We start from the raw sequence: 12,577 nt of genomic DNA, 5'->3' as shown, positions 1-12,577 counted from the left end.
GCCACTCATCATAGTTAAAGCCACAGAACATTTCCATCATGACCTGTACAGCAGAAATTCTTGCTATAAGCCCAGAAAGAGTGTCAGTTTATTTAGTTCTGAATTTATCTCAGAATATTGAGAGATCACTTTTAATATGCATTTGATACTTTCTGTATTGTCTTGTGTTTAACATTTTTAGTGGTTTGAACTGGTAACTATTGACTGTGTTCTGACATCCTGAGAAGAGCTGTATGAGTACTTTTGTGGAAAGTTCTAGAAGTGTGTTTCTTTTGGGAAAATAAATTTTATCAAGCTGTCATCAGTTCTGTGTGCATTTAATCCATTAAGAGGTTTGCTATTTTTGGGCTAATAATGAAAAAATGATCGAAATTGCTTTATTGTTTTTCAAAATATTCTCCATGGCGATCAATTCACTTTTGCATGCGTTTGAACCAATTTTCGAAATTGGTTTTATTGTTTTTCAAAATATTCTCCATGAAGATAAATGTACTTCTTCATGTATTTTAACCAATTTTTGAAGCACTTTTCCCACTCCAATTGAGGTAACTCCAAAACATGCGTTTTGAATGCATCAACCATTGCTTCAGGTGTCACAAATCACCGACCACGTAATTTATTTTTGATGTGCAGGTATAAAAGAAAAGTCATTGGGTGCTAAATCAGGTCTGTATGGCAGATGACTATCAATTCGATGTTTTGGCCTGTCGAAAATTTCTTTGTTTGAGCGGATGTGTGAGAGCTCACATTGTCATGATGAAGATTGATTCGCCTCTTCTGCTTTTTTTCAAATTTCGCTGATAACTTCTGGCAAACAAATGGTCATGTACCATTCGGTATTGAACATCCTGCTTTGGTGTAACACCACTGTTGCCATGTGACTGGTAATGGCAAAGAGACAGGTAACCATTTGCTTTGATATGCTTCACCTGCGAAGAACTATTTTTGGATTTGGCTCATTTTGAAAGACCCATACAACGCTGTTGGAACGAGACGGCTCCCGGCCTAATGCAACCAAAGAGATGCCAAACAGGATTAATGCCACCCCGCCTTGGATCAATCAACAATGTTGCGACTCCACAGAGCAAGGGCAGACAAGGCAGTACCAGTATGGTCCCTGCCGAGCCTTACTCTGTCCTGAGAGCCCTCAGGCCTTCTGTGAAGTCTGTTATTTTACCTCTGTGGTTGAGGCTGCCTAGATACAGATCCTAACCAGTACTTCCCAGGCGTTCGCCTGAGTCAACCCCCGGGGGGGGGGGGGGGGAAGGAAGACCCATACAGTCGACTGCTGTTTTGTTTCGAGCTCATATGCATAGATCCATGATTCGTCACCTGTATAGATGTTATACACAGCCCTTGATGCACCTTGAACATTTCCAACATTTCCTTGCGCCAGTTGACACGAGTCTTCTTTTAAGCATTTGTCAGATTATCCAACACGAACAAATCTTTTTCTATGGCCAAATGTTTTCATGTAATATTTTATTGTTGCTTGTCATACTAATGCCCAAAGATGCCTCAGTCTCATGGTATGCCACATGGTGATCTTGCTTTATCATTTCATGCACATCTTCGATATTTTCCAGCACAACAACTGATTTTGGGTGACCTTCATGGAATTCATCCTGAAGTGAATGTCGACCACGATTGAATTTGTTACATCTTTTTTTACGGTGCTGTAGGATGGTACTTTATCACTGTATAAAGAATTAAGTTCATTGAAGCACTCTTGTCTTGATAATCCACGTCGAAAGTTATGAAAAATAATTGCACAAAAATGTTCACAAGTCGATTCCAATTTTTGCTTGAGATGAATTTTTCAATTTACTGTAAATAACACAAATCAAATGATAAAATCACGCTAAAATGATAAAATGTTCTGAAGAAATTATGGTTAAAAATATCAAACTTTCAATTGGGATCATCTGCGGTCACCTAGCAAGGCCAAGACCAGAAATATAAATAGCAACCTTCGTACGAGCACGTACACATGTAACATTATGACTAATGGCTGATAGTAATATTATCATTAAGTAGTATTTTGTGAAGTTCAGCCTTTTAAAGACTCAAAAAGGAAAATCAACTAGGCAACTTTCATTTGATGTATATCTTTTAATAAATTAGTGTTTTTAAATCTACTGAGCAAAATTTATGACGTAAGGTTTTTTTTCTGTGTTTTTTCATCCTTTGCGGATGAAATCTATTTTCTATATTTTTTTAAATATTAACTTATATTTAAAAGAATTAAGTAAAAGATCACCAATACCCATTTTCTCTAAGATGATCACCTTCACAGATGATTGAAATTGTTTAGAATCGTGAGTGGTCATCAGAGATAGGGCTGACTGTATATTGTCCTTTTCTAAAGAGTTGATGATTAAATTTAATATTTAGATTGGCAGTGCTAGTTTGAATTAGAAATATATTTACCAAAATGAACTTTTTCTTGATTTCAGACAACTCCAGACAGAAGAAATTAGAGAGATGTGACTCTTTTGGTTCTAATTCAAGCCACAGTTCAAATTCTAGCTGCACACCGTACTGTCCTAAGAAAAAACGAAAAATTTTATCCTCAAGACCAACAAAAAATTTCCGTCAAATTAGATCAAGCTCAGGTACCTCTGGTAATTGTAAAAATGTAGAAGTGAAGAAAAGTAATAGAAGTGAAGTGAGTAAAAGTCAGAGTTCAGATATATGTATTCAGAGAACAAAGAAAAGAAAATGCTCCTCTGACTCAGATGAAGACTTAAACATGGTACTAAGAAAATCTGCTGGAATCTCATCTATGTTTGCAAACCTGCAGTTTAGTAATAATTCGGCAGTTTCTGATGAACTTAGTGACAGTAAAATGTCTCTAATCTTTTCTAATGATGCAATAAATACATCAAATGATAGTGTATTTTTAAGTTCAAATTCGAGCACGACTGATTTAAGTGAAGATAAACCAACAGGTAACTTTAAAACTTCTGTTAGTCATTCAGTGGCTGATTCAGTAGATTCCTGTCATTTACATTCTTCATTCTTTGAAGAGAAAAGTTTGAAAAGAAATGTTGCATTTTGTCTGGATAGTGTGAAACTGATAACACCTGAGAATGATACTAAAGGATTGAATGAGTATAGCTGTACAGAGCACAGTAGTCCTGATGCAAGTTTTGGAAATAATGAACTGAAAAACATGAAGAGTAGCAATGTTTTCTATACTCCTGGTAATTCAAAAAGTAAAGATTCAAAAATTCATGCAGTAAGTATGTATTTTAAATATTTATAAATTTATTAGACTTATATTAAATAAAGGGAAACTGTAATGTATTATTGCAGCAGATTTATAAAAAGCCCGTCTTACTTGAACTTCTTAAATAATCTTGTACAATCATACATCACACAATATTATGTTTACTACTATTTTAAAATTAATTAATGATTTCGGGATATCTTGCAATTTCAACTTATGTAGCCCTATTAATCTGCCTCTGATATATTCTGAGAAAAGGAAATAGGAACTTTTGGCCCTCTTTTATTTAGGTTGGTTTTTGTGTTTTTTTGCATCAAACCTGGAAATATCTTTTTTTGATCCTCTTTTATTGAATCCCCCCTTTTCTAAATTTTGTACTCTTAATTTATTTGTGATAAAAATACAATATTTCATAATTTTTCAAAAATCCATATAGATTTTTTTTTTTCGAATTGAATGTTTAAACAATTTTTTAAGCATATTCTTATTTAATGATTGAACTAGTCATTACAGAACTCCAGGCTTTGCAGTAGCTGACGAGTCAATAAACTTATTAAGTTTTTCAAAATCTGTAGTATAATTTAATGATTGTTTGAATTTTTTTCAGAATTAATCGATTTCTTTAGCTGTTATACATTTGCTAACAGTCCCAGATTTTTCTATATTAAAATATTTAATCCATTATTGTTTAATTATTAATAATCGTATTGAACTAGAAGACTTTGAAAGAAAAAGGGCATCATATGCTGATTAGAAAAGATAATTTGCATATGTTCAGGAAGTGATTTTCTTTCTTTATTATTTTGTTCCATTCTCATTTTCTGCATTCTCTTAATTGATTGTTGTAGAATTGTATTGTTTTTTAATGGAATTTTAAGGAAGAGACATGAGGACGTTAGTTGAATTTCAAGAAATTACAAATGACTGTATAAAGAAAATTATCTTATCTTATCAGTTTACTCTCAGATGTTAGTAATGTCTTTAGAAAGTTGCTAGTGTCATATATATTTTCATGAAAATGGTTGTCTTATTTCTCCAGTCTAGTTTGATTTTAAGTAAACTACTCATTTTAAGAATTGCAGGGAAGGGAAATTTAATTAAAATTATAAATATATGATTGCTCAATAAAAATGAAATAAAAGCTATAGTTACTTTTCAACTTATTATACTATAATTGCATTTTAAGGAAAAGTTGGGATAACAGTTTTCAGCCTTAAAAAAATTGATATTTTAAATATATTTAAAAAAAAAAAAGTGGGTTCTGCTTATAAGCTAATATTAAAGTGAACAAACCGCATCCAAAGTGGGTGAAAATTAAGCTTACCTTGGCAAAAAGTGCATTTTCTTGTCTCACAATTTACTTTCTACTAAACATTTTCTAACCGGCTGGTAATGGAAATAAATTTTACTTTGTTTCTGTAATCTAATATTTTTTAATCTAATGTTTAGAGTAAAACCTGCTTTAGAAAGAGTCTAGGGGATAATATTGTTTGAAAAAGAAGTCACTGCTTGAGAAGAATTATTATATCAACTCAAGTAGGGTTTTGTGGATATGTTTTATAGAAAAACTGTTTTTTGTGTCACGATTGATGTGCTCATCTGATGATCTCTAGTTGAAATTAAAATTATGTATTTTTCTTCAAAATCTGTGCTCCAGTCTGTAATATATGAAAAAAAAAGATTTTTTTTAATGATCTTATGTAGTACTTTACATCAAGTTCCTGCTATTACTGTCTGACTGTACATAATTCAATTATTATTCAAGCATATTGACACTATTCCTGCTTCTGTCGGTCGCTAATTGCTATAAAATGCATTTTTAATGAATTATGATTATAAAATTTATTTAAAAAGTGTCTTTAATTAAAATTTAGATAGCTAAATTTTTAACTCAGTTGTTTTGAAGTACTATACCAAAAGTTCCTACATGTTCCAGGACTTTTTAACTGCAGTTTGTCTGATTTGAAATTTTAATGTATGTAATTTTATTTTTAAAGACTTTCTTCTTAGTTTTAAGTTTTTGGGTTTACCTGCAAGATTACAGGAAAAGTTATTATCATATAAATTTATATGTATATTAAACTAATTTGTGTGCATGCAGTAAACTTAAAATTTATAAGTATAGTAAAAATACAATTTAAAGAGCACCACTTTACTGAAAATAGTAACTTTGGTTTAAGCATAAATTTGCAGGCAGTGATGTGTTCCATACTTTTTATGTGTTTTTTTTTAGCTATATCTTACTTTCAAAATCGATTTTTATGAAATATGTCTTTTGTATTTGAAAAACAGTGCCATCTTTATTTTTTCAATATTGTGCTGTGTAAGTTTAAAAAAAAGTTCATTCAAAAATTGTGAGTCCTATTTGTTATTTAAATTCAAAGTAGACAATCTTCATCCTTAAAAATTATCAGCTGATATTATCTGATGTTAAAAATAAGTTGTGTAATAAAAAAATACATACTTTCAAATGATACAAATTGAATGCATATTTTTCATCATTATTTGATTGCTGAATAAATTTCGTAAATAAAAATGTTTTTCTCTGCGAAACAGTGTGACCTGATCATTAAAATTTTGAAAGTTTCTGATTAATAGCAAGCTTTGGTATTTCCTTAATAGGGCAGCCACCACAGAAGAATTTGAAATTTGTGCATTGCAGATTAAGTGTGTCAATTTTGAAATTTAAGTGCAGTGGCTACTTAAGGAAGTATCCAATCTTCCATCTCATTTCTTTTCTCTGCCCTTTTCCAGCTGTTGAAAACTTGAGAATTTTAGAGTTTCAGTACTTATTATGTAATTGGTCTTTTATGTCATATTGTATCTGGGAAGAATTCTTTTGCATTTGTTTACATAATAAAAATCTCATACTGTTATATAAAATTCACGAGCTTCTATGCAAAAGTAAATTTACATAATTGTGAAGGAGGGGATTTGCAATAAACAATGATTTTTGTTTTTAAATCAAAATTGAATACTATTATTATTATTTCATTCTTTTTTTTTTTTAAATTTTTTTTTATTCTAGGCTTTGCATCTTTCTCAAACACCATACAGAACACCTAAAAGTGTACGCAGAGGACCAGAACCTTCATCCAATCAGCGGATATTAGGAACTCCTGATTATCTAGCTCCTGAGCTTTTATTGCATAAAGAACACAGTAAGGAATTACTGTTTATTATTTTTGTTGCTTATTTCTTTCATTACTATGATAATAATTCATGACTGGTATTTTATAATTGATCTTATTTGATACGAAGATTACTGGTATATAGAGAAAATTAAATAATTATTGGTATTTTCACATTCATATTTTATTAAGCCCATTCCCCCCTTTCTTATGTATCCATTTAATGGTACAAAATTCTTACTTAATTTCTAAGTAGTCTTTTCAAAAACAGAAGGTATTGCGAATGTGTAAAATGGGAAATAACTGTTTATTAAGTTAAATATTTGGCCATCCAGAAAAGTAAGGTTTTTCAAATTGAAGTCCATATTCTTTTAATTATTTTATTGCTATTGATAAGGAATGGCCTTGACTGAAGCAGCTATATAAATAAAGACTTTTCTACTCAGATTGCATAATTCTAACATAGTTGTGTTAATAATTAAATACTGATTTTTTTTGGGGGGATGCTGAAACATGAAATTTTGGGACTGTTGGGCAGATAATCAGAAAGTACCAAAAAAACCAACACTTTACATCATGCAGTTATGATTGCAGTTTCTTTTAGAAAATAAAAACTGTCTTAGTAGCAAATGAAACTGAAGCTGAGAAGCAAACAAAGCTTCTGGTTTTGTTGAGATATAACTTCCTTTTATCTTTGGAGAAAATTGGGGGGGGGGGAACATGCATTGATGGCATAAACATACAGTAAAAGTTTGACTGTCTGGAAAGTTGAAGAAATGGCAGATATGGAAAAATTCCAGATAGTTGAGCCTATAAAAAATGCAGTTTATTATGGTTTAGGAAAACTAAATGAAAGGAAGGAGATTCTTCCTGTCTAAAATTATAAAAGCATTCATCTTATTTGTTATTAGATTGAACATCAAAAGCCTACCTTTAATATTATATAAGGGGGGGGGAAGCATTTCAGACATAAAAGCTGAGGTATTTTTAAATGCCTTAAAAATATGAAAGTAAAACATCTTATCTTATTATGAAATCCCATTAACCATCAAAGCTGGTGGAGATTTTGACAAGTTTGCATAGAGCCGGAACAAGGGTGATGCAGGTGACGCGCTTGTCTCAGATAAAGAACGAGTGCCAAATTAGCTACGAAAATTCAGAAATTTATTTTAAAACAGAAATTATAATTCTTAACTTTTAATTTTGGAATATATCAAAGAATATCAAAAGAATTTTTTGTTGGAAATAATCCAGCTGGAGGGGGCAGAGAAGAGAGAAATTAACAACATTAATTTATTTCAAAATAAATGAGCTTTTTCAGTTTTTTCTAACATTAAACTTTATTACAGAAAGTAGCATTATGAAGCTAATTTATGCTTTACATAACATGTTGTATAAACTAAATTTCCATAGAAAATATCATACTGAGCTTAGGTGGCGATGTAATTGCTGAGTTTTGCAATTGTAATAAAAGCATTTTAGAATACCATCTGAAAAATTAACAAGTATGCTTAAAAATTAAATGTACCATTTTATTAGTTATTGCTCCTTTTTTGGAAGGTGGGTAGCTGAAGCAGACACATAATGCTAAAGGATTAAACAAACTGGCTCATTGCTTTGTCTCATTCTTTGTCAACTGGAAGATAAATATATAAGATATAATTTCTTGAGTTATTCTGTTGTGTATAGTGAAAAAAAATAAAATTTTTAGTTTTAAAAAATTGAAAAAAAAAAGAGGTTTAAAAATGTGAGCATTTAATGAAAGATTTAAGACAAACTTTTCTGGCTAGTTCTAATATAATTAATTGATTTTGACATAAAAAATATATTTTAAAAGTTTAGTTTGTTTCATTGATTGTAACATGGTTGATTTAAAATATATTTAAGATATATTTAAAATATATTTGAAAGATAAGCTTTTTGCTAAAGAAATACAGATTTGGAAAGAGTGAAAGTAAAGAAAGCAAAGAATTGCGAATTTAAGAATATTATATATAAATTTAAAACATCAAAATTAGACCAGAGATGGAAAACTTGTTCATTGTTGGGAATAAAAATTAGGGGCAAGCACCTGTAATACTCATGAAATTTAACACATGGAAATCCCCTGACATAATGAGATGAAATAAAAGCAAGGATAAAATGTGAAGCATCATTAAATTTCATTGATTTTAAAATTATAAACACTTAGTATTGTATCAGGTAGCTGTGACTATTTTCTGTCCTTCCAGCTTTGATGGTTTTCACCAGTCTTGTACTTCTGAAAAAAAAAAAAAAAAAAATGGCATACATTACGTTTTTCATGGCACTTTGCTTTTTCGCCATTGTGAGTGTGGGAACATCTTCAAAGACCCATACTTTACTTTCTTGATGTGTTGGAATGTCAAAAGAATGGTGTGAATATTTTGGCACCAGGCCATCATCTTTAAGTAATTTAAGGGTTTCTTTACTTATTTTGACATGCTTTTCTTTTTTGATGCTCAGTTAAATTATGGGAAACCCAATGGCAAACTAGTTTTTTTTTTCATATGCAATTTTTCATGAATAATTTTATATATGGCAGTGGATCTAATATTAATTTCCTTTTGTATCACTTGGTAAATACAGCGATTATCATCAATTACATTTTTCGTATGGCAGACACATTATCCAGAATAACTGCTGACAACACCCTTGATTCTGTAAACCATCTGAACATAGCAGCACGAGATGGACCTTCATTTCCAAATACTAAATGTAGATGCTGAATGCATTCTCTTTGACTTAATCCTACTTTAAAACCATAGAAAATTATAGTGCAATAATGTTTTTACATCAGCTCCATTTTTCCTTTAGCCTAAAAAATATACTTCTCTAAACTACTTGCTGTTGGCTCAGAAAAAATTATCTGCGATGCTAAAATAGTTCATATTTTCAAATCTACTGTTAATTGTCGACATGTATCTAAAAAGTTTCAGAGTGACCTCTGTATTTAAATTAGATGGCATATAAATTTCTGCTCAAGCGCAAATAAGTTTTTCTTCGGGTGAAAAAATGATTTAATTGATAAAAGATATGTGAATTTTAAAGACTGATTTCATTGGTTAATCAATTATAATGAAGCTCACAACACTGTATGTTTATGAGAGATGCTTTCATAGAGGATGCTTTAATAGATCTGTCTCATATTCAAGCTACAGATGACTGTGCAGCCAATTCTTTTACCATGAAGTGTTCTAGAACAAGCTGCATATGTTACCTCTTGGCCATTTCTTAACACAAATATTAATGGTAAGACCAGGAGCATAGGGCTTATTATTTAATAATTTGCTCTGAAAAATTTTTGCAGTCAGAAATATATCTTTAAATGAAAGTTGTTTCATAAGAATAAATAGTAAAGTTAAATTAAATTTAAATAATGCTCTTGCGCCATTGCTACAATAGAGAATGTTAGTTAAATTTAAATGTAAGTTGCAAGTTTTATTTAACATATTGAAGGTGATTATTTGTGGAATTCCATTAAAAGTGGGAGGAAAAAAGAAGTGAAGAAATTATAAAATTCATTGCACCTAAGAGAATTTTAGCCAATGATGGAAACATGTTTGTATAATTTTTGAAAAAGCCAAATGGTTTCAGTATGGAAAATATGCTCTGTTTGCTTTACTCTTACAGTGTACATAGGATTAGTAAACTAAGTTAAGAATTGTCATGGATTCTGGGGCATTATTAACAGAATTGAGGCAAAAAATTATTACAAACTTTATATAATGAAACCATAGCTCATATTAAAGTATGTGATATTTTCGATTATAAGACAACACGCATCTAACGATTTAATACAAAGCCAGCACTGCCTATTAACCACTTGTATTAAACATGTTATTCTCATCTTTTATGACTATATTCTTGTTTTCAAAGTATACTATTTTAAAATTATAGCATTTATTATTTCTCCATTTTGAGACCATTCACCTCAAAGACAAATTTCTTATGTTCAGAAAAATTTTATCATGGTTGAAAATAACACTGACGATAATGTGCCCCTCTGTAATCATTGCGGATACTCAGGACATGTTCTGAGGTACTATGCAGAGACATACCAAATGTTTGAAAATGCAAGAGCTGCTAAGACATCCAACTCTCAATGAGACAGTGACACTGACTCTGCATACAGCTTCGACAATGAATATGCACAGTCTACCTCTTCTCAAATAAGGAGCAATTAACCTTATCCATGATACTCTTTCAACAGCAGTCACAGTCACCAGTACACCACTCAGCCGTTCTCCATGCCGAACCAATGAGGAAAACTAACTCAAGCGACCTGTGCAGGAGGTGAGGCTGCAGCTGAAGAAAAATTTCCGACATACACCACAGTTAGTGGTATACGCCAGAGAAGTACACCACTAACACTAGCACCACAGTTAAAAAATAATACCACCTTTATCACCGTGAACAGACAGTTTGCAAAAGCCCTTGTTGATTCGGGTGTTGATTATTACATCATATATGAAGAATTACACCAACTACCAATGCTCCTATGTTTATGAGAGGGGACCTATACTGAAAACTGCCTGTGATAAACCTGTAGCTACCTCGGGATGCTGTATATTAAAAGTTGATTTGAATGGGGTTAAGGTGCCATAAGGTCTTTCATGCTTGTGAAGAAGAAAAATGGTTAACAGCATTTTTGTGTTGATTATAGAAGATTGAAGAACATAACCAAAAAGGACATCTATCCATTACCTCGCAACATTGATGCTTTGGACTGCCTGGCTGGTGGAGAAGTTTTCTCTGTGATGGATCTAAAGTCAAATTACTTCCAGATAGAAGTGAAGTCGATGAAAAACAGATTAAAAAAAACAGCCTTCATGGCACCAGAGGGTCTGTATGAATTTAGCCTTCATGATGCCAGATGGTCTTTATGAATTTATGAATCTGCCATTCGGATTATGCAATGCTCCAGCCACACTCGAACGGATGATGGGCACGATACTAAGAGGCCTCTAATGGAATATTTGCCTTTGCTACCTCGATGGCATAATCATGCATGCACCTAATTTCAAAGAACACCAAGCTTGTGGGAAGTTCTGAAATCAGGGTTGCCACGCTACTTGGAAAACCGGGAGAACCGGGAAAAGTCAGGGAATTCGAAAATTGACCAAAAAATTCAGGTAAAAGTCAGGGAATTTAAGTATTTTTGTCAAAATCTGGAAAAGTCAGGGAAGTTCATACAACGATCCCGCCAAAAAAAGCGATTTTTGCGCCGACGTCGGAAGAGGTAACTTTTTTGGCGAATTGTGTATCACGTGAGTGTCATTCGGGCAGCTGGCATAGAGCCAATTTTCGCAGCTCCAATTTGATTGTCTTTTAGAAAGGCAAAGCAAGTTTCCCGCAACTTTTGGTTTCCAGTATTCTCGAGAATCGCATGTGCAGTGCATGAACTAAAGAAAGTACCTGTTCTCGTATAAAACAAAATGGGTTTAATCCTAGTATACGGTACCATGGACGTTTGAATCAAAGAATATGTATTGTAAAGAAGGAAAACCTCTCTGCAACTTACGTGGCTCCGTTCCATCATAGAGGGAAATAGCTGTGCATGCGGTGATATATCTGTCGCCAAAGCTCGAAACCGGTGTCGAAGTTCGATGGTCAGGTTATCAAGAGTTCATAAAATGAATATCGTTTAAAATTTTTTCAACCACTTGCGCTAAAAAGACGTGCCACGTACGTCGAGATGCTTTTGTTTCAGACCGCGAGCGACGTGAACACCACATCGAAAAGCATTTATCGCAAAAATGAAAATAACGTGATGCACACGTCGCCTAACAACGAAATTGTTTATTTCTCGAGTTACAGCTCTGGATTGCACTCGCAGATGCGGAGCGGCGTAAATGAGACACTTTACCGCTTGTTATATTGTAGCGCACGGCACCGCAACCGTGAAGTTTAGTCTTAGCGCAAGTGGTTAAACTCTAAAGGAAAAGAAAATATTTTTTGGCGCAAGTAAATTAATTCATGGATTAGTTATTTTCAGGGGAAAAAAAAAAAAAAAAAAAAAAAAAAAAAACTACGAAAATCCGTTTTTATAATTATTGCGAAAAATCCAAGAAGAAACGTCCTTTGATAAAACGTTTCTTCTTGGATTTTTCGCAATAATTTAAAAACTGATTTTCGTAGCTTTCTTTTTGTCAAAGAACGTTTCTTCTTAAACCGTGTTTCTCAATTTCGGTAC

The 12,577-nt window shown here is 32.2% G+C and overlaps 1 protein-coding gene across 2 annotated transcripts in view; it reads left to right on the top strand.

The window, feature by feature from the left end:
* The window catches only part of gwl (serine/threonine-protein kinase greatwall), a 110,503-nt gene that overhangs the window by 69,223 nt on the left and 28,703 nt on the right, over positions 1-12,577 (top strand). For both annotated transcript variants that reach the window (XM_085810866.1, XM_085810865.1), the window contains exons 9-10: positions 2,457-3,241; positions 6,261-6,393. In XM_085810866.1, the coding sequence (XP_085666992.1) occupies positions 2,457-3,241; positions 6,261-6,393 (918 nt within the window). The remainder of the gene's footprint in view (positions 1-2,456; positions 3,242-6,260; positions 6,394-12,577) is intronic.

Source organism: Stegodyphus dumicola, chromosome 2 (genome assembly GCF_044657685.1).
Source record: "Stegodyphus dumicola isolate Sdum_Otavi_A_Nest chromosome 2, ASM4465768v1".
NCBI lineage: Eukaryota > Metazoa > Arthropoda > Arachnida > Araneae > Eresidae > Stegodyphus > Stegodyphus dumicola.
This window is presented reverse-complemented; position numbering and strand designations above follow the sequence as displayed.